This window comes from Prorops nasuta, unplaced genomic scaffold, assembly GCF_024137725.1.
Source record: "Prorops nasuta isolate Cenicafe-Biocafe unplaced genomic scaffold, Cenicafe_Pnas_1.2 PNAS00009, whole genome shotgun sequence".
Lineage (NCBI taxonomy): Eukaryota > Metazoa > Arthropoda > Insecta > Hymenoptera > Bethylidae > Prorops > Prorops nasuta.
The window spans coordinates 7,489,090-7,513,479 of record NW_027116806.1 but is presented as its reverse complement, the minus strand read 5'-3'; the positions used below and the strand labels follow the sequence as shown (position 1 = coordinate 7,513,479).

At 40.7% G+C, this 24,390-nt stretch overlaps 1 protein-coding gene across 11 annotated transcripts in view; it reads right to left on the bottom strand.

Annotated features, from left to right (window-relative positions):
• The window catches only part of LOC136776083 (growth factor receptor-bound protein 14-like), a 294,314-nt gene that overhangs the window by 128,551 nt on the left and 141,373 nt on the right, over nt 1-24,390 (bottom strand). For all 11 annotated transcript variants that reach the window (XM_066731424.1, XM_066731429.1, XM_066731427.1 and 8 more), the window contains one exon: nt 5,024-5,053. In XM_066731424.1, the coding sequence (XP_066587521.1) occupies nt 5,024-5,053 (30 nt within the window). The remainder of the gene's footprint in view (nt 1-5,023; nt 5,054-24,390) is intronic.

Genomic DNA, 24,390 nt, shown 5'->3' with positions numbered 1-24,390 from the left:
TCTATTTAGATGGAAAATTGTAAGAGATTGTATTATGTGTACGAAGAAGAATCGGTTGAATTCTTTCGATCGTAAAATGTAAAATGAAGCTATTTTCAGCGATTCAGTAAAGGTTGTTGACTGCGGTAAGAAAGGTAGCGGGCAATAATTACATTATTATCTGTTTCATTTGAAAAATCAGGTGCATAAATCAAACGATAACGCTTCGGGTTGACGTAAGAAATGCGTGTAAGAGATAAAAGTGTTGTAGAGGGGAGGGGGGGGGGGGGAGAGAAAGGGAGAATTGAACATTATTTTTTCAGGTATGCGGTGGTTTGATTGAAAAGAAAACCACACCGGGAAGTGTAAGTCAACAGAATATTTACAATGGACTAACGTTTAAGTGGCGGTACACACACGTACTTATACACACGCGTGCATTAATAGGTATCAGTACAATACCGAGCGATCTAAGATAAGAGTGGCTCAAAATTACCCACGTGCATACACCTGTTAATTAGTATGCCGAGGGAAAAAAGCATTAATATCAACAGTGCAGTGGCGTTCGCGTGTTTCGAGAATGCAACGGCATGCTTAATTTCCATCAAATGCGTGTGTGAAAATGTGTGCGCGACTCGCATATCAAGATTAACGCTACGTAGTCTTTGGGCTTTGAGCCGCACGGTGAAAATAATTAAAAAAACAGAAAGGGATAATACAGCAGTGTCGTTGCAATAATAGCTGTAAAAGATAACACATATAAATTCGCAATACGTCGCTGAAAGGACTTTGCATTATGCAGTGCAGCGTGGATAATTTGCCAAATTGTCAACAGTCCGCATACTTATTTCCTTGCTACTTTCGCATTACCGATTATTTCCTTTTTCTGTAGAAGGAATGATTTTTTAAAAATAGAAAAAATTAATCTTTTGCCATTGGAGAGTAATGCTACTTATTTATCATTCTTATTTTACTACACGACCTTTGTGCGAAGAATAATTTAATTGAACGAAAAAGTTGATTTTTCTCCACGAATTCACGAAAACAGATTAGTCCTGTCGAGAGCGACCTTCCAGGGTTTTACAACACAGCATAATAATACCGATTCCTACAGATATTATCTCGAGCACAAGATCTTTGCCGAAGGCATTAAACCCGTGTCGCCCATCGAAGGACGGTACATCGCAATGCGTGCTTGTCCTTTGCCCCTTATAACATCTTTATCGGTCAGTCAGATCGAGATTGTACTACTCGTAGACTTTATTAGCATCAGAAAGCCAAGTCTGCGTTGCTAATCTTGCCTAACCTTACCTTTACCCTAGTCTGTTGATCCCTCCGATCGTTGTACCTGATGCAAAAACTTGACGAATCATTATGGTAAAAACGAGAAGGTCTTTCGATTATTTGCAGTTGTCACATGAGTTTGTTTCTCGGAATAACTTGACTCTCGCGATCTTCTTCTCCATATAAACTTTCCTTCCAGAAGAAAAACTCTTATTATACGAGTGTACGCACGTAATTTTTTCGAGAGTACTACACTCGGCAGGAACACTTGCACGAGTCTTTCGACTCTAAAAATGTACAATATTTTCTTGACATTTAAGGCAGAAATATCGCGATGCAGATTATCGCGTTGATTACGTTAATGCATTTTCTATGTCTGCTGGGAAATTGATATGCTTCGTGTGGTATATACGAACATACACAGAATGTGTATTATTTCAAATATACGAGTAGCTATGCAATAAATAGGAAAATTGAAGTTGGGTGGGTTAAGGGATTTCGTGAATTTTCATAAATTAGCTGTGCGTGTAGCCACCATAGCTGACTGCGAGAGTTCGCCCGTTCATTGACCAAAAACTGGCGTGCTTCCAATCAGCTGACAGTAGTCCGTTCCGTTTATATTCAGCGGAGGCGTGCAAAGTCGCCTATTTCGGGATCTTACTGGTTTCTCTCGTTACGAAATCGCAAAACCGTATAGCCACCTCCTTCTACCATAAATCATTCCTTATTTCTTTCTCCTTTTATCCTTCGCCTCCCCCTCCCCCGCTCACACACCACCCTTTCTTCCAGAGCTCTTCTTTCGACCAGCTCGCTATTGAAAAATCAGGCCGGCCGACACGCTGAGCGAGCTTCTAATTATTACAAAAAAAAAAAAGAAAAATATTTTCACAGGTACCGAGCCAAGGCTGACTGAAATCTCTCATCTTCAAACGACTCGGATGTCGAATGACGAAGGAACTGTTTACATTTCGTAATAATCGTTTATTTTCTTTCTCGATGCTAAGCAAAACATCGCGTTATGCGCCACCGTTCTTCTCGTGGCACTTCTCCAAATCTTCGAAATAAACTTGGTATAGGCGAGCACTCGTCCGTTCGTCCATTATTGCATCTGTATTCGATTTTGGTCGATAACGTTATCGCGGATATACCATGCGTATATGTATGTGTTAGGACGATTTTTATTCAGCTATACGCCGCAAACTCAAACTGAAACGAGGTACCTTATCCCCCCACCTCCTTATTCCTCTACATCCTCGATCCCGCGTTATACAAAAATTACTGGCGCGTTTCGCGATACGAGGTCGAGAAAAAACAAAAAACTTTATCATTTATAATCAGTCGGTGACACTGGTTAAGAGTGTACGAAAAATTCATAAATGTCATAAATTGCAGAGAATTTAGAGAAACGATGATCGATCGTACGCAACGATTGTTTTAAAAGAATTGTATCATAGTTTCATCGTCGAGTGCTGCTATATAGAAAGTGCATAAAAGGGGAGGGTGGGGGATGGGGTGGTACCGAGTGACAGAATGAATCGTCGAAGGAGAGGAGAGGGGGAGGTTGGGGTTCGAGGGGAGAGATGGAGATAGTGCGCGGATTAACTTGGCGCAGGCGCACCTTCACCCAGCAACCGACAAATCAAATATTAACATCCGCTTAATGCTGCTAACACTGCCGCTGTTGCCGCCGCTGCTGCTATAAACCGATGTGGAAAACGAGTCGGCATTACCCCGTTGACGATGGAGCAATCAAGAAAATGAAATCCCGGAGGCAAGACTGGTTAATTAGGCGAGCGCCTGATCGTGGAGCGGAGTGTGCACACTTGCCGCGTACATGTACAGCTCCATTGACGGAGAAATATATGTATATATATATATATCTGGTATTATACCAGAATAAATAGAGAGAAAGAAAAAGAAGATTGAAAGTGGCGAATGAAATGCGTTGTAAGCGCAAGGCTGCTGTATCAGCCAGGGCGCAGCGTATAAACCTTTTGTCACTCGAAAATCATTTCCCATATCTTTTAATCCAAATGATTTTCTTTTATAACGAGAAATTGAACAATTCTATATAGATAAAAATTGTTTGAAAAAATCGTAGACGGATATAACGTACAGATTTATTCTTTCATACTAAACAATTGCGAATGGGGCGAACTCTATATAGAAGAGGAACCCAGCGCGTAAGCCTTTTATCACCTGAAAATGATTTTCCATTTATAAATTCAAACGATTTTCCTTTGTAAGCAGATAAATTTCATAAATCTGTGTATGTGTACTTGCCTCGTACCAATACAGTATCGGTGGAGGAAAATGCGTAGGTGTATATAGATATGGATAGAACGAAAAGAGCAGCCTAAAAATGATAAAACGTATATACCGATAGATATAGCTGATGGTGTATATATGTGTATGTGCACTAGCACACATTCTCCATTGTGTTGGTATGCAGCGGCCTTTAATCCGCTATGCGCCGCTTTCATTGCATTATCGAGATACGCAGCAGGCCTATATAAATTTTGTTTGGAAAAATCGTATAGCGGGTATAGTGCAAAGATTTATTCTTTCATCGAATAAACATTTGCGAATAGTGCGAGCTGCAGAACGAAGTTAGGCTTGAATTCCGGTGTCAGGCTTTGGGATAGAGTTGCTTGATGTTTTCCAAGTTGCACGTCATCGAAAATCAACCGGAAGACGATCGTCGTGCACGCTTTGCGGAGAAGCAGAAGGGAAGCTCAAGAGAAAACAGTCTGACAGGTTGTCGTGAAACTTTCAAACTAACGGTTTACCCACGCAAGGAGGTTAAAGGCCATTGCACACGTAAAAGGTGCATATAGCGATCCTTGAAACCTATCTTTCCTTCTTTTTCACTTGCTCACGATATAGTCTTTGTAGTCGACTCCTCTCTTCTTCTTTTTCCAGCCTTCCACTTTTCATTTAATATAACGGAACGTTACGCTTCATCGTTATATTAGCTTTAAAATTATTGTCAGGTATGCACAGCGTCACGTAGTAGGTACATGCCACGCTAATATTAGAAAAGCTCGGTCCAAGTTTTACCGAACATTCCGCACTTATGCTTCTTTGTGAAAATTGTCCATGAAAAGTCTCTTACCATCATATGCTCATCAATAGTTTCGTCGTTCTACTCGCTTTAAGGTGCACGACAAACTTTCGAATCTTCAGCACCGACATTTTAATTTCATATCTAATTTCTAACTCTGGTATTACGTGAATTAAACTTGGAGATTTTGATAATGTTTTTCTCTGTAAATGGTGTATTACAGCAATGTTCTTAAAATTAATCAATATTATCAATAGTGGCTAATTTAAATTAAGTTATTTTAGGTTGAGAATTTGTTTTTTTTTTTTTATTTAATTATTGTACTACATGGTTTATTTAGAATACTTTTCTTTAACTAGTACACGTTTCGTAAATTTCCTTTTAAAAGAATGGATTTAATATTTTTTGTCAGAGCAATTAATTTAATGATACTGGTTTTTGGTAGAATATGTTTTGCTAGGACAAAAGCATTTAACGTCTTTTTTTACAGGCAAAATGTATTTGTTGTTTGTTTTTTTTTTACCGACTGCACGAAATGTTTTTATTTTGATAATTCAGATTTTAGCATCGAATAACTTTGTTTGCATAATTGTGTTTTCGTTTAAATTGGGCAGAAAATAGAGGCAGAGTTTAAGTCGTCGCGTGCTTAACGGTTATAATGCTAATAAAAATAAATATTATTCTTTAGGTACTTACAGCTGGCCGTTTGGGTACTGCTCCAGTAGGCTAGAACAATAAAATGTTCTTATTAGCAACATTTACGCTATACATTCGGGCAAATTAAGCGTTTCGCGAAAGGCAACAATGCACAGTATTTAAATTAGTTGGCAAAATAGCCCCTCGCCAGAGATATCGCTTCTCAAATTTTACAGAGAAAACTCGGCTTCCATTCTAAAGATTTCGCACGGCTAAAATTCGCCACATATTATGTGAAAGTACAGTAATTTCGCAGCATGCGAGAATTCCGGGAAACAATTTTCGAGCGCAGTGTAGTGGCTGAGCATAAAATACAGTTGAGGAAATACCGCGAATCGGTGTGAGAGTTCATGACAAAGCTTAGAAATTATTGGAAAGTGGTTCGAGTCTCTCTCTCTCTCCCTCTCTCCCTTACACAGGCAGGCTGCACACGCGCACACATGCTCACCAAGCTCGTTTTAGAATATTGCAAGCAGGAACAGTGTACAGTAAAGTGCGGATATCCTAAATTCAATTCGTTCATGTCTCGATTAACTTCTATTTCCATAAACAAAACTTGGACTTTCCTCGCGAATAATGGAATGGGGAATAACTATGGAGGAATGGCAATCTGCTCGCTAGGCGAATGTAGCCACAATTGTCGATGGGGGCAGATTATTTATGATAATCGTCGCCTTCCTCAATTTGACAAAGTACTCGAAAATCTCTATGCGCATAACAAGTTTATTCGACTAGTATGTATATAGCTAAGAGTCTTCCAAGTATCGAAGGACGAGTGGAATTTTACGGAAGAAGCCCTTTCAAGTCGATAAGGGATTTAAAAAATTCATTTTTAGCTAGCGCAACGTCGTCAAAGAAAGCACTTTTAAAATTTACGAAGCACGAGCTATATCACCATAAGGAAAACGACTCGCTATAAACGAGCGCGAGTGCGATACGCCACGTTTCTATGCATTCACAAAATTGTCGACTTCTCAGCAGGAGTTTGCCTCTCATTTTCATCTTACATTGGCGACGTTGCTCTCGGTGCTCCTCTTCTCTGGGAGATCCACCACCACCACCACCACCACCACCAACCAACACCAGAGCTTTCCTATTGCACGAGGGGATTGTGATTTTCGGCGCTCGAGCAGAAGCGGAAGTTCATGACGTATGCAGCGCACCCCGGGGACAGCGATGAATGCGCGAAGACAGGGAGCAGAATTATTTGCTTACTTATTCAGCTCCTGCCGCTAGCTCCTCGTAGAACTCTTATGCTATATACATATACATACGTATATGTATAGGTATATATAGGTACTTCCTCCTGGCGAACACTCAAAAGTCAGAAATTCTTTTTCCCTCTACTCTCAACCCCAACAGACTATTAAAACAGACATCATGGTAATTGTCCCCAAGGAACGAGCACCTGTGGCTACCGGCCACTATTCCTCCGGCGGTTATACCAACAAAATTAGAAAATTTCAAGAATTTACTCCAAACGATTAGTTAAATTTTATGCATGCACCTATACTAATATTTTCTGCGTCTAGCCTCTAGTTTCTTGCGTTATTAAACCATCAACAAAAACCGTGTGGTTTTTACGCGCGCGTATCAACCTTACCTTTCCTTTTTCTTCCTCGTGATCGATTAATCGAGCGAAATAATTTTCCAAGACTCGGTCTGGAATAAATATTGTCTAAGGCCGTGGAAGCGATATCGTAAAAAGTGCTAATGGCTCGCGAGCTTGACGGTTTGAAAACTGGATAAATAGAGAGAAATGGTAAAGAGGAGGGGGGGGGGAGGGGAGTTAGAAAGAGAGAAAGGAAGTATAAGGGAGAGGCAAAAAAAAAATCAGCGAATTCTTGAGGCGATAAGCTGTAAGCCACTGCTATATCGGTAGATCAGTTTTTCGCGTAGAAGCTGGTATACGAGGTTGTAATGCGTGCTGGTTGGCAATTGCGATAAAAAAATCCGCTGTATATCGACCGAGGTGGCTTCGCAGAGGACGGAGCGAGGCGTGAAGTGGAACAGCGTGCAATAGCGTCAACTATAGTAGGAAGCGAAAAACGCGCGTGCCTCGAGGTAGCAACAATATTGCTTTTAACGCGAAAAAACCTGTGGTACGAACGTGCTGCGTTTACCAAAACAGAAACGGTTTTTCGACACCTATTGGAAACGCTTGCTTACTTGCTTATTTGCTTGATGCTTTTTGGCATTTTGGAAAATCACCTTTTAACCCCCCATTCGACTCACGCTGTTCTTCACCAGCTGCTACGCTTATTTCCTTTTTATGCCAGTCTAATCAGTACAGTATAAGCGAGCAGCATTGTTGGTGCCCCTTGAGACTCTGTTCCACAAACGTGGCATGACTATGAAAACGGGAGGGCAGCCTCCCCACCCCTGTCGAAACGTTTATTTGCCTAAGACACTTAATAGAACTCTTCCTGGCTTTATACAGAACCATTCTGAAAATAATCGAATCAATTCGATGAAAGCCACGCTAATGACACTTTGTTTAAAAATCGAATCAGCCGGAATTGATTTTCTCCCGTGCTTCCCATCGCTCTTATCGTAGTTGAACGAATTATACCTGACTCTGCACAAACTCTGTATACCGTTCTTCCGGTGGAAAGCGAATGTATATAAGGTTGATGCGAGAATATGGTAAGGTCTGCCTCAGGTACAATCAAATTTCAGAGGAAAAAGTGGTCGGGTGGAAAAGGAAAATTTCCTAGAGAGGATGGAAAAAGCTGATGGGTGAAAAAAGAAGAGGATGAGGGGGGAGAACGTTGACTCGCGTGTCAGTGAGCTCGAAGGACGCGATTAACGGTTCCCAGGACATTGTGTCCTGGTACTGCCAGGTGAAGCTTTGCAGCGAAACTGTCGACAAAATTCTGCCAGGGGAACTAAAAGCTAGGTGCGGGGTATTAAATTTTCTAGGCGGTCATTCCTGCAACCAGGAAATATGCTTTTAAGGGCGATAACTATAAATAAGGGAAGCTCGTAATTCCCAGCACGTCGTCCTGCCTGAGATTCATAGATTCGATTCGAGGTAGCGGGAACGCGGATAGCGCGAGTGCTCGCTTTTGCTTATTCGCGCGAAAGGGAACAAGGGAGAAAGAGTGGTCGAACGAGTGGGAGAGAGAGAGAGAGATAGAACTAAGCACTGCACATGTGCATGCACTCTTTTACAGCGAGTCCGATCTATCAAGCGACCAAGCGCGAGCCAGTTTCTCGCTCAGAGCTCCAAATTACTTTCGGGACTCGATCGTTGTTATCGATCCAGAACGACCTCAGCTCCGCGTAAATATCCATTCCCCGCTCACTGGCCAATTTTCGAGCTTCCGCTTACTTGCTTCCTCTTCATTCTGCTCTTGTTTTCTATCTGCCTTAGCAGATGAAATCCACCAGCAGTTACCTTTTTCGAATTATCGATGCTCACGAATAAAAGGATCGATCGACGATTCATGCGAAAGAAACGTTCTCGTAAAGTAATAATCTCTTCTTTGCTTTTTCTCGATATGATCTCTGGCTGTAGGTTTAATCGAGGCCGAGACGTTTCCACGAAAAAGATTTACATTGGATTAATAATAATCGAACGGGGCTATCTCTTTATTTTCGGAGTTTGGCAAGTTACCAAGCAATAACGTTCTTGGGTAAAAATCACGGTTGACCAATGGTATTTGAGAAAAATATACAAGGAACTCAACTACAGAGTTAAATAAACGTAGTTTCATTAGCAACGAAAACTCGAATATCTTTATATTGTTGCAGAGCCATTTGTAGCATCTGTTTCGAATCGAGTTAAATATATATCTCAGGCAAGGTTTTTGCTTCCTCAAGGACGAAGCACTCTGTCGTACTCACAGAAATTAAGAATACAGGTAGGATAGGTGAATTATCATTAATATTTCAATGCTCGAAGCTCTGTATATTCTGTGAACCGAATAAGCTTAAGAGGACATGTATATTTATTAGAGAAACATGGTTACTTCCGAAGAAGTCTTAGTGGTATCTGAATGGATCTAATGCCTCGAAAGCATGTAGGAGTATTACACCTAGTAGAATTTTATAGATCATGGAATGTTTGCATTTACGTGCGTAATCAAGCCATAATACGGTTGGTGCAATAAAGATACCGAGGGACTAGGACGGAGGGAGGGGATAGAGAGGGGAAGTAAGGGATAAGGCGAAGGGTGATCAAAGTGTGCCCTCAGGAACGTCGTGAGATGGGTGTCCTCGATCCAAGGCGGGAACTACACGACAAACCAACTAAACTGCCGCTCGTTTATTTGTCCCTGACCTCGCTTAACGTACAAGACACGTGGATAATCGGTCTCCGTTTCATTCGAGAAACATCCGGCTCGCTGGATCCTAATAAAAACGTAATTCTTTGATACCAATTTAATTTTAACTCCCTTAATTACTGCTTCTTGGATAAAATAAAAAATTGAAAAATTTGCATTATCACTTTACTCAGCTTTTGCTCCGGAGTAAAAAATAATAGGGAGCATTTATCTGTATAGCTCGTGTCATCTTTGCACAAAAAGAAATTGCACAATCAGACTCGAGCTGTAATAAAGACGAATTTTAATCGTCCAATGAGTTAATGTTTTTATTTTCATCTGTAATTAATTATTTCAGCAAACTAGACGTCGTAGCATTGCCTGTATCAAGTACAAAGGTTATTAAAGAAACCATATAATAGATGCATGATTTTTTATGTCGAATATCAAATTTCATGGCTGTCCATATCCGGTAGTGGATCTGACGATATCGATCGAACCGGAAAATTCGTGGAAATTCGAAGCTTTTCACCTTTTACCGGGTGGTTCGATGGAAGTTCGGCAGCTGCTGGCGCACCGGGGGTGCGACCGATCGGGCTACGCTCGTTTTTCAAGGTCCTGGCAACCCCTTCTAGGTAGACCATCACCGTAAGCGCTCGATCCCATTGACTTCAACCAATCGCCCGTAACGTAAACACCGATAATGATCGGAAACCTTTCGCATCCGGCGCCGCGCAGTGCCGTATATATCCAGAAACCGGCCGTTCCAGTTTCCAGCCCCACGTATATATATCACCCAAAGGATTCGCTCGGTACAATAAGAAGATTCTGCAGTAAATGCTTATTGTCGATCATGCAAAAAAAGTTTAGTTAACATATGGCACAAGGAAAAGTAGTCACTACTTCCTATAAAAGCAACGAGAGAGAGAGAGAGAGAGAGAGATGTAGAGTACAATCTGATCAATTGGAAAGAAACGTTTAAAGATATCTGTCGAATCGATTAGCAATAGCATCGTTCCCCTATCACCTATAGACACACGTAGTGCTCCCTACATAATACGAAGAAGACTAATAATTTGCTATTAGAGACGAGTCATCTGTGAAATTTAGGAGCCCTTTCGTTACTCTATACTGTTTCATTAAATTCTCTTTATCCGTATATTTTCTCGTGAAGGTCGAAATACAATTTGGTAGAAATAATATCGTATAGTGGGAAAAGGGGGTTGAAGGAATAAGAGTTGGAAAGGCTGGCTTTCACTGGTGGTGGATTTGCGTAAGGTTTTTACGTATAGCTGGTATGACAGCATAAGAGGGACGCGACTATTTATCGTAGGATGATGGTCTTCTTTCCTGGAGAAGGTAGGACGTCAAATGATGGACGTTGAGATATGATTGTAGCAACGTTAGTGGGTTGACAGCGGTTCGAAAGGGTTTAGCTTGGCCGAATGTGGCGAATTAACATTTTCGCTCAACAATGGCGATCTAATCGAGTGACTGTCATTGCTGGGACAGAGTCCCTTCCTTCCGTTTCTCCCCTTTGCAGCCTGAGTCATGCTTGAATAAGCATCGTCGATTATAAGCCACGGATGCACAGCTCCCATCCACCCCATCGATATTCGGTTACATTTAATAATCCTTTCAGCACCGTCGATGTTCCGTCTGAGCGCGATGATTAATTGCCTTATTGCTTGTTTTTGCATTGCGACCCGATAGTCACGCCGAACTCTCATAGGGGTACGCCTAGGCAAGCAAGCAGGCAAACAAGCAGTTGTCGCTACATTTGCATTTATTTGCAGAACTAGGGTAATTAGCGGTAATGGCGATCACGTTCAATGATACTGGAGGGACTTGGTCCAATATTGGCTCCACGCTCCAAATTGATTCTCCCGCTCATATTCTACTAACCCTGCGATTTGCAATCGTACCAGTGCGATCTCGTTCCACGCCAAAACTACTTTACCGATACTACGTTAATCGTAATTACTAACCTTCTCGCGAGTGCACGCTTAACTTCTCGTTAATATTTTTATGGAACAGTCATCGATTGATCCTGTAAATATTTTTATTTGTCCAATTTTTCTTCGTTAATATTCGGTACAACTGTGATGATCGAAGAGATTCGTTCTAGAATACTGCAAACTGTAGATAGTAGGGAATGCGATATGGTTTTGTTGTATATGAGTTTAAATACAATTATACGAAATTGGTTCGGTGATTTATATGTGGTATTGACATACATTATATATAGCATATAGATTTATTTCTACTGATAAAAAGAATGCTATACCTAAAGCATTCGATAACATTCTAAAAACTGTCATTCATTCTGCTTTACGATATTTCGCTAAGGAGGAAACCGATTGAAACCAATAAAATTCTCCGAATAGAATTTGATTAAGCTACACAAAGCTTCCTGAAATATTCAATTCACTTCAGGCGTATTATTCGAAGAGTAAATCTTGCAATAAACACCGTTGTATATATCCAATTATTAAACTATGAATAAGCTTATTTGAAATTATTTATTAATCCATCGTATTCTATGTATTTGTGAAAAATGCATATACTGTTAAAATGAAGATAGTAAGCATGAGCGAGAAAGAGAAAAACCATGGATAATAAATCTCAGTCAGCCTATTCTGCAGCGAGAAAATTGGATATTTTATCCGTAGAGGCTTCCCACGTATGCTATAAAGTTATTCTCTCGCTATAGTATACGCGCATAATTGAAGCAAGCTTCGTATCTTTCATTTTTGGACGTCACTAATTTAACTAATTCAAGCAGTAATGTACGTCGTATGACAAAGAAGGAGAGTGACGAAGTGGGATGGTAGAGAGTGGTGAGATAGAGATAGATAGCTATATATATGTAGAGAGAGAGAGAGAGAGAGAGAGAGAGAATGTGGAGAGAGGCTTTGAATTACGGCTTAAATCTTGAATCACGAAGCTTCCTCACATGCGTCTCCTGGATAGAGTTTCGTCCTTTTAAGCTACTCTAGAATAAGCGGATACTACTAGAAGGCTAAAACTTGTCTAATGCTACGGAAACAAGAAAACTACCTCCAGTTTCCGCACCTAATAGCGTGCGTTATTATCGAGGATTGATCGTAGAAAAAAATTGGAGCTTATACATCTTACTGTAATATGTAAAATCACCAAACTTGTGTAATATTCAGTAGTCGAGCTAAATTCTCTGGCATACACCAATATTTGGCACAAGTTATCCTACGTATACCGTTTCTAGGGTGGAAGATTTCATCGACATTTATTAAAAGTATAAAATTCGTTAAGAAGTAAGTTCGATAATGGGCAGCAGCTAGATTAAAGTATTATTTTCAGGTATATTGCTTGAGGGAGTCTGCTTGCAGGAAATTTGAGGTAGAATAAAAAAAGCTTTAATTGGACTGCGGCTTGAAGTGATTATCTTTTGGGTGAGGCAGTCGGGAAAAGCAGCATGGAATAAAGTTGAAAGAGTGTTGTTTGCGTCCAGCTAAAAGAGGCAGCAGAAACTGCAGCGTATTTCTGTTGGAAGCATAAGAAGCAAAAGAATTAGTAAGTGTAGCTTGCAGAGAAGTAGAGTGAGATCAAGGGGGATACGACTTAAGGTACTATAGTACTATTAGCGGAATTACTAGGCTACCTTCAAGTTCAGTACCACCGCCAAATAGCTTCAGCTCTATATTCAGCCAAGCAATTAACAATAAGACTTTTATACTTTCTTTGCCACCTTTCGCTCTCTATCGACTTTCAAAATTCGAGCCAATTGTAGTAGGTATATATATAAGGAGGATCGTGAACGTATAATCGCGATGTAAGAGAACTTTTCGAGACTTCTACATTTATCACAGGCAAGAATTTTACTCGAAAATTAGCCACTACCAATCGCAGCAATCGTCTAACGAGAATTTAATTGTCGTTAAGTGGAAATTGCTCAGTGTTATCATGCTCCTAAGCTGAAGCGCAGACTAGTACGTCCTTGCTGTTAATAAGATTTCTGCTTCAGCCCTTGTAATTTCCGTGCGACAGGAAATTTTTACAGAATGGCGGAAAAGATTTCATTTGATGTAAGAATTATCTTGATTTTAAAGCCCGCATAATTCGATCTGGAATTTAACGTGGCGTCGCTGTAAAATAGTTCCATCTGTGTAATAGGAACGCTTTAATTTAAAATGGGATATTGCTGTTATTTCATGTAAAAATTAAAAATTATCCTGCGGGTAATCTAAAATTTAGTAAATAAGTTGAGCTATGGATGGAATAAACGCGTCAACAAATCTTTAATAAGGAGAATGGCACATTTCAAGGTATTCCCTTGTTTGGACACTCGTTACCGCTACTAAATTTTGATTATGGCTCCACCGATCTTTGATCGTCGTTAAGCCCAGAATCACCAGACCATTATCACTGTCTTGATGTAGTTTCAACGGTTCCTCATCTATGCCGAGGCAGTAAAACTCTTGAAAATGCAATTGCAATAATTTATGACTCCCTAACTTGATGCAGAATTAAGCCAATTTGAGAGAACATTAAAATTCACTTTAACATTTCATTTTAGTGCGCTATGCATATACAGACGGGTCAGCCAAGCTCATACGTCAATAATGCAAAAATACCTGCAAGGTCTTTCGAAACTTAACTCTTTGGTGATAAATAAGAAACAAGGCACAATTACATTTTTCTTTATGGGTGTCATTTGAAATGTAAATTCGATTCAAAACTACAAGTGAAATTTCTTTGTGAGATACGTATTCCTGATGAATAAGACTGTTCATTATCTTTATCCCGAGAATTGTTCGAGTATTATTAATGTTCCTTCGTATAGACGAATTTGCAACTAAAGTATAGCGGGAGCGAATTTCAAATTTCAGATCTCGAAATTATCCAGTATTCACAGATTCATTCGATGAATGAAAAAGAAAGGAAAGCAAAGAAAAGGAAGCAGAGAGAGGCGGATATTCAGTTAATCTCAGGTACTTTTCAATTCCCCTGACAATACAAACCTGGAAGTATTCAAGAGTTTTGCATTGCCTTTGCAAACTTCGTGTACAATCTGAATTCAAATACTGGGAAAATTACCAAAGTTTAACAAAAATCTACATTTACCATTAAGCACAATTGCGCGTTAATCAGAAACATGAAATTTTAATGAAATAGACCTACCTATTGTAGCTATAATGCGTAATTACTTATGAAAATTACCAATTTCTTATGTATTTTATCACAATCTTGTTATCTATGTATCGACTGTATATAAAGTCTGGAAAAAGCTATTTAAAAAACAATAATAATTATCGCAATCTATTAGAATAATTAAAAAAAAAAGATTACAGCATTCTAGAATTTATAAACCGTTTGCACAGGGAGTTCATGAAAAAAAAGTACAAGAATAAAGTAAATAAGTTTCTTGTGCAGAAATTCTGCTTTTAAAAAATTCGGAAAATTATATTTATAGCTGTAGCATACATTAAAGACTACGTAACGTATACTGAAAAACAAAAGAGAGGAAAGAAGAGAGAGAGAGAGAGAGAGAAAGAGAAGGACGACATTGAATGACGATGCAATCAATCATATTACGTTATATTATCATTCGATGCCTGAAAGAGTTTTTGCGGGTAAAGCTCACATATCTGTACGTCATATTCGCGCAGTGCACTTTTATATTCCAAGAGCTCGGTTTCCTTTGGTATCCAGGGCTGATCCTGCAGCTTCGTGGCTCTTCCGTTTGTTGAGGCAAGGAGAAAAGCGTTGCCGTACAAAGAAGATGTATCAGAATTGAAAGAAAGCAAACTTTCTCCTCTAGTATCGACAAACCGAGGGACCACGAGGAAACGCAGCTCAATCTCCGAGCAGGAAATTTGCTTTCAACCCGACCGTGGCTTTCTCATCCCTCTGGACCTCCACTGACTGAGATATGAGACTTGTGCACCTTGTTAAAATATAAATAGCTTCTGGCAGGCTATCCTGTGCTACTCTCCTTATCTGCGTCGTAATACCTATTCCAATCATTACGGAACATTGCGACGAAGCGTAACAGCGATTGACGCAAAAAAGTTCCAATTTGCTTTTACCATCACTAGTCCTTTCTCTCATTTTTCTGACATCATTTAGATATATTAAAACTAATACTTGTATAGACCTTACGTATAGTAAACTAATTTTATTATATTCCAATAAAAGTACATTGATATTTCCCGATAGATAAAACAGTGTTGGTATCAAACATAAGATCTGTCGTACGAAGGAATCGATTATCAAGCTCTTTGTATTTCTCACTTTGCCTATACATGTATGTATATGTTTGATGTTTCATTTAGTGACTGACTCAGTTATCGAACGGATAAAAGATATGATGGTGAGGTGATAGACGTATCGGAAATTTCTTCCACGAGCTTCATTCCGTATGGATTGGTTGACTCCATTTACTTTGGAAAGAGCTAAAAGCAAAACAACGAATTTTTGAAACAAAACTAAGTATAAATAATGTGCCATTTTGACTCGACTCGGGAGCATATTTTTCGTGTAAAGCACTATACCGTAAGCGCCTAGCTCTGAAATAAACGTACAAAGGATGTCGTAGCATTTTTTATTGACGATTCTCAATTCGAGCAGATCATTGGGCTGCGCGAGTCGGATATCCTCGAAGAACGGACACAATATCCGTTTGCGAGTACGATTTCTTTGGAGTGGGCTCCCGGCTGCCGGGACAAAGGGAAAAACGCCAGGTCTTGTATCCAGGCTAGGGAGGGTGAACGAGACAAAGGCTGCATTTTCAGGGAAAAGTGCCGGTAAGATAGCTACGCGTACAAGCGTAACCAAACCTGACACTCGTACTACACCGCATTACTCATCATATTTTGATAATATTGATCCTGGCATAATAATAAAAACCTTTCTCCTCGCATCGGATCAAAAAGCTCCCGGCTTCTTCGAAATAAGCAGGATAGAGAGAACGAGAACAGTCATAAAGTTCGTTTGCAAATAAATAATAGTACGAAAATTTAATGAAAGTGTAATTATCAAGTTCTCCTAAAATCTAGAAGTGTCTCTCTATCGCCAATTAATTCCAGCTCATCCTATGCAGGGTGAAATATTTAAAATAGGTCACTGAAACTGATACCTCGAGACCTTTGCAAAATCTCATAATTCTTTCATTTAATAATAATCAATAAGACGTGTTCCATTAAACAAAATAATTTTCAGACTTTGGAGAAAAGAAATATCATAACCGCAACCAACCCTTCGTGCCATGTAACTTAGTTTAGTCCAAAGTCAAAGGCTGCCAAGATATTCGAGCGACTTGTTTTAAATAACCCACCGTGTATATCTCGGTTAGCAAATATTAGTATTTGATAGAAATGCGTTCAATAGAAATTGGAGTTTCGGTAAAGTGGATATAGCTGGGATAGAGAAACAATCGTGGAATGTTCCATGTGTAGGATTAGGAGGGTGAACTCGAACAAATAAGCGTTGCTTTTTCCTGAAGCGTTGGTTGACTGGGAGAATATTCAACGTATAAACGTGGCTGGGAGCGTCAAGTATTCCTCCGTTACGCCGGATAGGGCTTCGGCGCCGGCTTCTGAATGACCCTCGTGTATCCGGCTTTTGGATACTTTACCCAGTGCTCCTCTCACTCCTCGCGCGCTAGGGCTTATTCAGTGCTGCCTGGTCAACGGTGTAAACAAGCGGCCTGTACTTAATTTTGATCCCCTTAAATTTACCGTCGGTCAAACAGCGCCAGAGCACTGCGGTGCAGTCCGCTACGGTCCACCACTCTAACTCTGGACGCAGCATCAGCCTAGCTGCTGGATTATTTGGTTACCTTCTGTCTGCTTAAATTAGACCTCCTATAAGCCCAGAATAAAGCCGTGGAAATTCTTCCAAACACCAATGCGCAACTACAACATTACGCAGTGATCAACCGCAAGATTTGCCCTTCCAAATAGTTCATAATAACCAGTTTGATTTACCGATAACTCTGTACCTACGGTATTTGCTGCTCGTCGTGTGTAGACGACATGCAGGAACCTCCGATTGCCGAGGATGCAAATAACCTGGGAGATTAGAATTATTCTAGTGACCAATTCAGTGCCTATCATATATATATATATATAGGTATAGGAGCTTGACAGGATGTTTTCTCTCAATGCGGAGGCAGATTAATAGATTTTCCGAATTAATCGACATTCGAGGAATTCCATTATACTGCTTTGTTACCCGATAATTTCCTTCGACCCGTTATACAGTAGCTTCGCAAGGAACGGTCCACACGCAGGATGCTTATAGGGATCAATACGGTTCGAGAAGTTCTCCATTCCCTAGACAATATAGGAATGGAATCGCTATTATTAAAGCCTCTTGGACGTATATATAAAACTCTTGGGATTTAAAAGACATATCGTACACCGTAAAGTCAAAAGAGTCGTGTTTGAATCAGGTTTGCGGAGATCAAAGTGGCTGTACCGTTTCTCATTGTTGAGAAACATCGGAAAGTATGCCTTACCAGTGTTTTTAGCTATTTTAGAGCATAAATGATCTTAGGCAATAATCGCTCGACGTGCTTTTACACGGAATCGTGGAAATAGATTTTTAATAATAGTGGATTTTGCGCTGGCTATTTTCAGAGCCGACTAACTAGATAGCTTTGGGATTTAATTAGTTGGTCGATATTTTGGGAAAAATGTTGTCTGCATGGCTGAAGGATGATGCGAGATGCGATAAAATAGGAGGATATTATATAAAAACGGCTTATGTCGCATTTCCGCTTCCTGCTGGCGCAGACCTTGAGATGAAATTAGGGGTCGAACAAAGTCAGCCGAATATGCTCCTTTCATTAACGAAGGAAGCCACCGTGACGACCAGAGAGATGCCCAGAAGACAGTTCCAAGTTCCACGTTTTGGCTAGCAGCATTCTCTCGAAACTCTCAATTTTTGCCTTTCCCATCTCTCCCCTGTTTGCCATCTCACATTTTAGCGCAGGAAGAGAGTGCGATCATGTCGTAAACAAGGATCGAGCAGGATCTCCAAACGAGAACCGGGTCCTATTATGGCAGCTCTGCTGGCTCTACGAAGAAGGTGATTGCACCTGCTCGTTGGCTAGAATCCAACGCTCAAAACTATTGCCTTCCCAAAATTTCCATCTCCTCTTTACTGCGCTCTTCCTACCCCATCAACAAGACAAAATGTAACAGTAAAAAATATCACCCTTCCAAAATTAAACATTTTCCCGTTTCATCTGATCAACGAAAGCGAAAAACTGCAAAAAATCTCATTGCATTTCGCTAGGTGGCAAAGCGGGGGCGATATGATAAGTTCATCGGGCAGGAACCGGAAATATTTAGGTCTCGCTTTCAACTATATCTCTGTCCAATTCTGCCCGGAGCTCCGTGTAAAAATATTGGCAGGAAACGTTGAATGGGAATGAATTGTACTCTTTGACTATTATGATAATGTAGTCTATATATAATACAGATTAGCCAAGGTCTGCTGGACAAGCTCGCCATATTCCTTTCGGGATGACGATTTGACGCTGCAGGATAAAAAGCAGGATAAATGCATGTATATAGACCTATATACCTTCCTCGGGATTTTTAAGGGGGGGAGGATGGGGGGGGGGAGGCTCTGCTCGGCAACAAGCAGCTGCAAATACCGCAGCTACCGATCGTTCCCGACACCACCAAAGAGACGCAATGTCGCGCGCAGGATATTTCCAATCCACTCACGATCCTGGAACACGCTACGCTTTATTCAGGGATCGTGAAACGTATTTCACTTAACCTCTGCTGTTGTAGTAGCAGCGGCCAGACCGAGTAGTCAGCAACAGTCGACCGCCGGTGCACTTTTTGTCGAAAATGTTCGCGAGATCCACGCGAATGATTAGCCTCCGCTCTCTGCTACCACCAATACCACAGCGACGAGTATACGTACCACCTGTACGGTATATACATATATATATATATATATAGACAAGCATCAAATAGCGTTGGCTCAACGAGACGCAAATGTGCGCCTATGAGTCGTGCAAATAAACTTTCAGCGCGCAATGTCTTAGGCTGAGATCGTATCGACGTTTCAATGCCAAAGTCACGAGTGTGAAAATTATCGGCTTTAAAGACGCACCAACTATTTCCGATGCGTTTTAATAATTCTTCCTCGTTATATACTGGAGACTATGTATTCAGTACTCGATCATTGTTTTGGAATATCCTCGGTAAATTGTTGCTGCTATATTAACAGCGAAAGTGAAACTGCAGCTACTCTTTCCTCTCTATTTCCGTTTCCGTTTCCGTTTCTGGCCCATTTGCTGCAAGAGTTGGCGTGAAATAAAAAATCGTCCTACGCTAAAAGTTTCCCGGTAGCGTATATAAATAATCGGCTGCTGGATTTAGTCGACGACGGGGTTATCTAAATCTGGTCTAGTATCTGCATGAAGGTGAAGATCGTTGCTGAGGATAAGGATAGCGTTAGGTTTTAACGGAAATAGGATAATGAGGAATAGTACGGAGCATGGAGGGGAGACACACTCGGGAATTTAAGGATCGCGGAAAGCGCGGCAAGATATCGACTAACGTCTCATTAGACGCTGAAGTATCGCGTAAGATTGGTGCTGATAACCCTGTTTCCATGAAGAACGAAAGGACGAGAATTGCATTTGTCATCCGAAGATTTTCCTGATTCGCCTTCGTCGCGAATGCCACTCGATTGGTTCTTACCGATGAACTATCTGCCACTGTGACGTAGCTAAACTGTTAAAAATATAATTGTAAATATGTCTCCGAATAAAAAGTCTTTTTTAATAATACGTATCTATATACTACAAAGCCCTTATTTGTTTTCGCGGAACATTAAAATCCTTTTTTTAGATTAGATATATCAGAAATCGTGAATGGACTGTCGATTCTTCTTGAAAGGATTTTCGTGATTTTTATTAGGCAAAAATGAAGAGGAGGAGAAGTATATACCAACCATTGAAATGGTCGGGCGATAACTTATCTTAATTGTTCAACGTGTACGACACGACCGAGATCCAGGTTTGCTGTGATTCGAGGTATAATATATTACGGTATTTATACGGGAAGTGATAGAGAGTGAGAGAAGCGAAAGGGCTCGTGCAGGATCGCCTCGGTCTCCAACTGGTCGTCCTTATACACTGAAATGTTCAGAGAACTCGCTTGCCACCCAAATGCTGCTTTATGTCCTTTGAAAGTTCTCTCGAACCAGTTTACTACTCGCTGAATTTTCTTTAAACTCCCTCGTTAGCACCGATACAGTTCCCACCTAATTCCCCCAACGCATGTCGTACCACTGCATGATTTATTAGCCCTTACCAGGTCATGTCGAAATATCCGAAGATACAAATAACAAAAAAAAAATAGAAATATTACAAAAAATTCAGTTGAAACAGCTGAGAATGACGTTGCCAAGGAAGAACCCTATACGAATATCTAAACGTATCGTTGAATGATTGAATTATCATAAAACTCCAAAGCATTTCCTAGATAATTTTAGCTACTGAATGAAGTATATATACCGAATAGTGAATATATATATATATATATATATATATATTATAGTCAGTGTGCAAGTGTTGCATGTGGCAAGCAAATATTGTCGAGAGCTCGATATACTCTAATAGCATTCTAATGTTGTTGGAGCATTAATAAAAAGGCGGCGATGGCTTATCGAACAGTTCGCTCGTTCATTTTCCGTTCAGTCGAGCGATAAGAACTCCCTTATGTCAGTCTGTATTCATTGGAGCAACGGGGCTCGGTACAAGTGTGAAATATTGAAAGTGGATCGGCGCTATCCTTTCGGAATGACACAAGTTTGAATTTGGAATAGATTCGATCGTAGATCTGTCAGAGTAATATTCGCTGCCCGTTGGAAAGCCAGCGAGAGTGTCTCGCGATAGATAAACCTGTTGCGATCGAGTGTCGGATCGGTCTGATTATCTATCGGCTGTAGTAGCTTCGCGATACATTGTAAATCCCTTCTCTCTATACCTACCGTTTTCATCCTATCGCACTCTGGGAGCGCGTACCTAGACCCCTCCCCCCCCCCCCTCCCTCTACCCTCTTTCACCTCCACCACCAAGCCCGACACCGACGCATTTATGTGCCGCGACTTATTTATGTTCGTGTGCTCGATAAATCGCGCTATTGCAATGTGCTGGGACGATGAAGGGGGAAACGGAATAGATGTATACGGAAATAGAGAAAAATGCGACGGTGTATGCAGGAGAGCGCTCGCAATTCGGAGATACAACCTACAGGGAGTGGTTTGAGCAGAATTGAAAGACGGTGGTATCGTTATGTGCCAGACGGGAACGAGAGAATTTAACTAAATAGCACATCGACCAAGGGACGTAAATAAATAAATACGAAACAGCTGTGACAGCGTATCAACAATTATTGATTCGCAAAAAAAGAAGAGGAATAATGCCAAAACCATGAAATTTGCAAAATTTAAGGCGACGGTAACACACGTTGAGTAACAAGATTTTTGTGACATTGTAAATTAAAAAGAAAATTTTATATCCAAAGGGACGTTAAACGCGGTAAGAGCTATATATATAGTATAGTACACATAGCTGAACAGCGAAGGAGTGTCGGGCTGTAAAACTATCGTGACATTTTTGTCAACGCTTTAAATTTTGTCGACGTTTAATTAAACATGTTTTCAACGAACGACAAGATCTGCCATCGTAAAGAGGCTGGTAGGGGCAATCGTAAAAAAGGGGGTGGGGGGAGTGAAAGAGCAGGAAAAAAAGTATAGCAAGGACAATAAATAGAGAAGCATAAGAGATGAGAAAAAAGAAGCTCGTATCGCAGAGGGCAAATAATTGTGCACGCGCTAGTAAACCGTCTAACGGAAGAGGAGGTTGGATTTACGCGTGGTCGTTTATTTATATATGTGGATACGTTTACCGAACGAGCGACGAATTCTCTTTTTGTTGCACTTGTATCTCTTCCGCGCGATAGATGCAGCTGCAGCACCGCTAGCACCACTGGCACTAGCAACAGAATTTGCGGCTCTCGCTTTTGCATGGACTGGCCTCTTAATGAGAGTCCACCTGAACGCGACTGAGCTCCGCAGTCAATGCGGTTTCCGAGCTCTATCGAAAATCGATACCGGCTCTGCAGCTGCACACTGCCTCGCAAACCGTTTCCTTGCGTAATTCGGCGGTTTGATAATAAAATCCACCTGCTAGACTAACCGAACCAACATTAATCATTTCTCGAATAGCCAAAAATGTTCAATTCAAAACTCAACTCGGCTCTTTCATGAAAACAGTTTAATAAGGGACTGCTTCCTATGTGCCACTCGCTGTACAATTTATTATTTCGAAAGTTGCACGCGTTGATGCTTAATTAACCGTATTGGCCGCGTGGCTTTTATGTTGCGTCGAGGGAATTCTATCACCCCCCACCCTCTCTTGAATTTCATGCATCGTGTAAAAATACGTAAAGGGTATCGAGGAAGAGAAACGTCATAAAGATAAAAGTGCTGTGTTGGCGTGGAAATTGGCGCGTAGTGATTTTCTTGGGAAAGGGGAAGGAGAGTATTGAGATGGGAGAAGGAATAAAGAGGAGTAATTGAAAGGATGCGAGAAATGGGAGATACCGCGTAGGGAGGAGTAAAAATCGTAACTGTGGGATGGACGGAGGAGAGGTTCAGAGTGTTGCTGCGATCGAGCAAGAGGATGGATGTTGGTCGCGAATCCTGGAAAATAAGGTACGTAGTGCAGCAAACCGTGATTCAGACTAACAAAAAAAAAGTTAACGACTGACGCCCAGTCGCCCAAGTCTCGATTGAGCTTTCGGTCTCGTCTCGCGAACCACGTCCGTCGTTTTTCTCCTCGTCCCACTCTCTCGACTCTCGCCAGTCGCACTAACCTATCCTCATCCCTAGTTCTATTCACAATCTCTTTCGTACTCCTGTCGTCTGTTTTCTTTGCCGGCAACCCACTTGCTTTCTGGCGTTTTACCCACCAACCGTTGAATAGCCTGGCAGCTAAAAAAAGTATGCTGCTAAATCATAAAGTGGTAGAGAAGTCGATGACGCGGAAAAATCGACCAAGGAAAGTGAGTAAGAAAGAATTTTTTTTCAACCAACTCCCTAAATGACGAATCATCATGCACCACCTAGCAACGTCATTGATATCGAAATCATTTTTTCTTCGTTTCGTTGGGAGTCGAGTTTCTTTATTTGTCCGTGTCAATTCGAATACTGTAAAAGAAACAATTGCAGCTCTGACTTGCACGACTCAATCTTCTATCGATTTTCGACCTTTTTCACTGTTGGAGGTTGAAAGAATTTTGCGAAGACCAAAATTTTCGTAATTTTCAGCGCACGCGAAGAATCGTGACTGTATTTTTTCGTAGAAAATATAGATGCGTTAGCATGTACGATTCAAAGATACTGAAATTACATTAATGAAGTTCGCACGGCGTGATGTTTAATTGAGGAAATTGTTATAGCACAATCAGAGTTTATGGATGTGTTTGTCGAAATAATTGTAATATAGCTAGAATATTTTTATGTCCACACAGAAGACAGAATAGTTGGTATTATAATGATAAACCGATCGGACTTTCGCGATTAGCATCTCGCGATTTTTAATTACACGTTGCATCGAATGAGTGCTCGAGCTTATAACGAGTCGTTCGAATGTTAATTGTAATAACCGATAGCAATTCCTAAGGCTGGAAGCTAATAAAAAATAAGATTAACCGCCTCTTAAGAATAGAAAGCACGGCTGGTATGACTTTATCCCATCGTCCAAGAAAGCTGATACGGATAACTACATAGATACTGCCCAAAGTGGATAGGCAATTAATAGAAAAACTTTGCTGGTGGCGGTGGCGGAGGTGAATGCAGCTAAGGAGTCTTAAAGTTTCTTGCAGCTTTTCCGCTTAAGCTTCGTGGACCACATCTGCTTCTGACCCGTGGCTTTATTGCCGCTTCGCAAATTCGCAAAGATCCAAATGGATCGGCGCCATTATTATGGCAGAATCGCGGAGAATGCAGGGAGAAAAAGTGCGATATTAAAATTGTGATATGGTAAAGAATGAATTGGGCCGAGTTGCAGAGCCACACTCC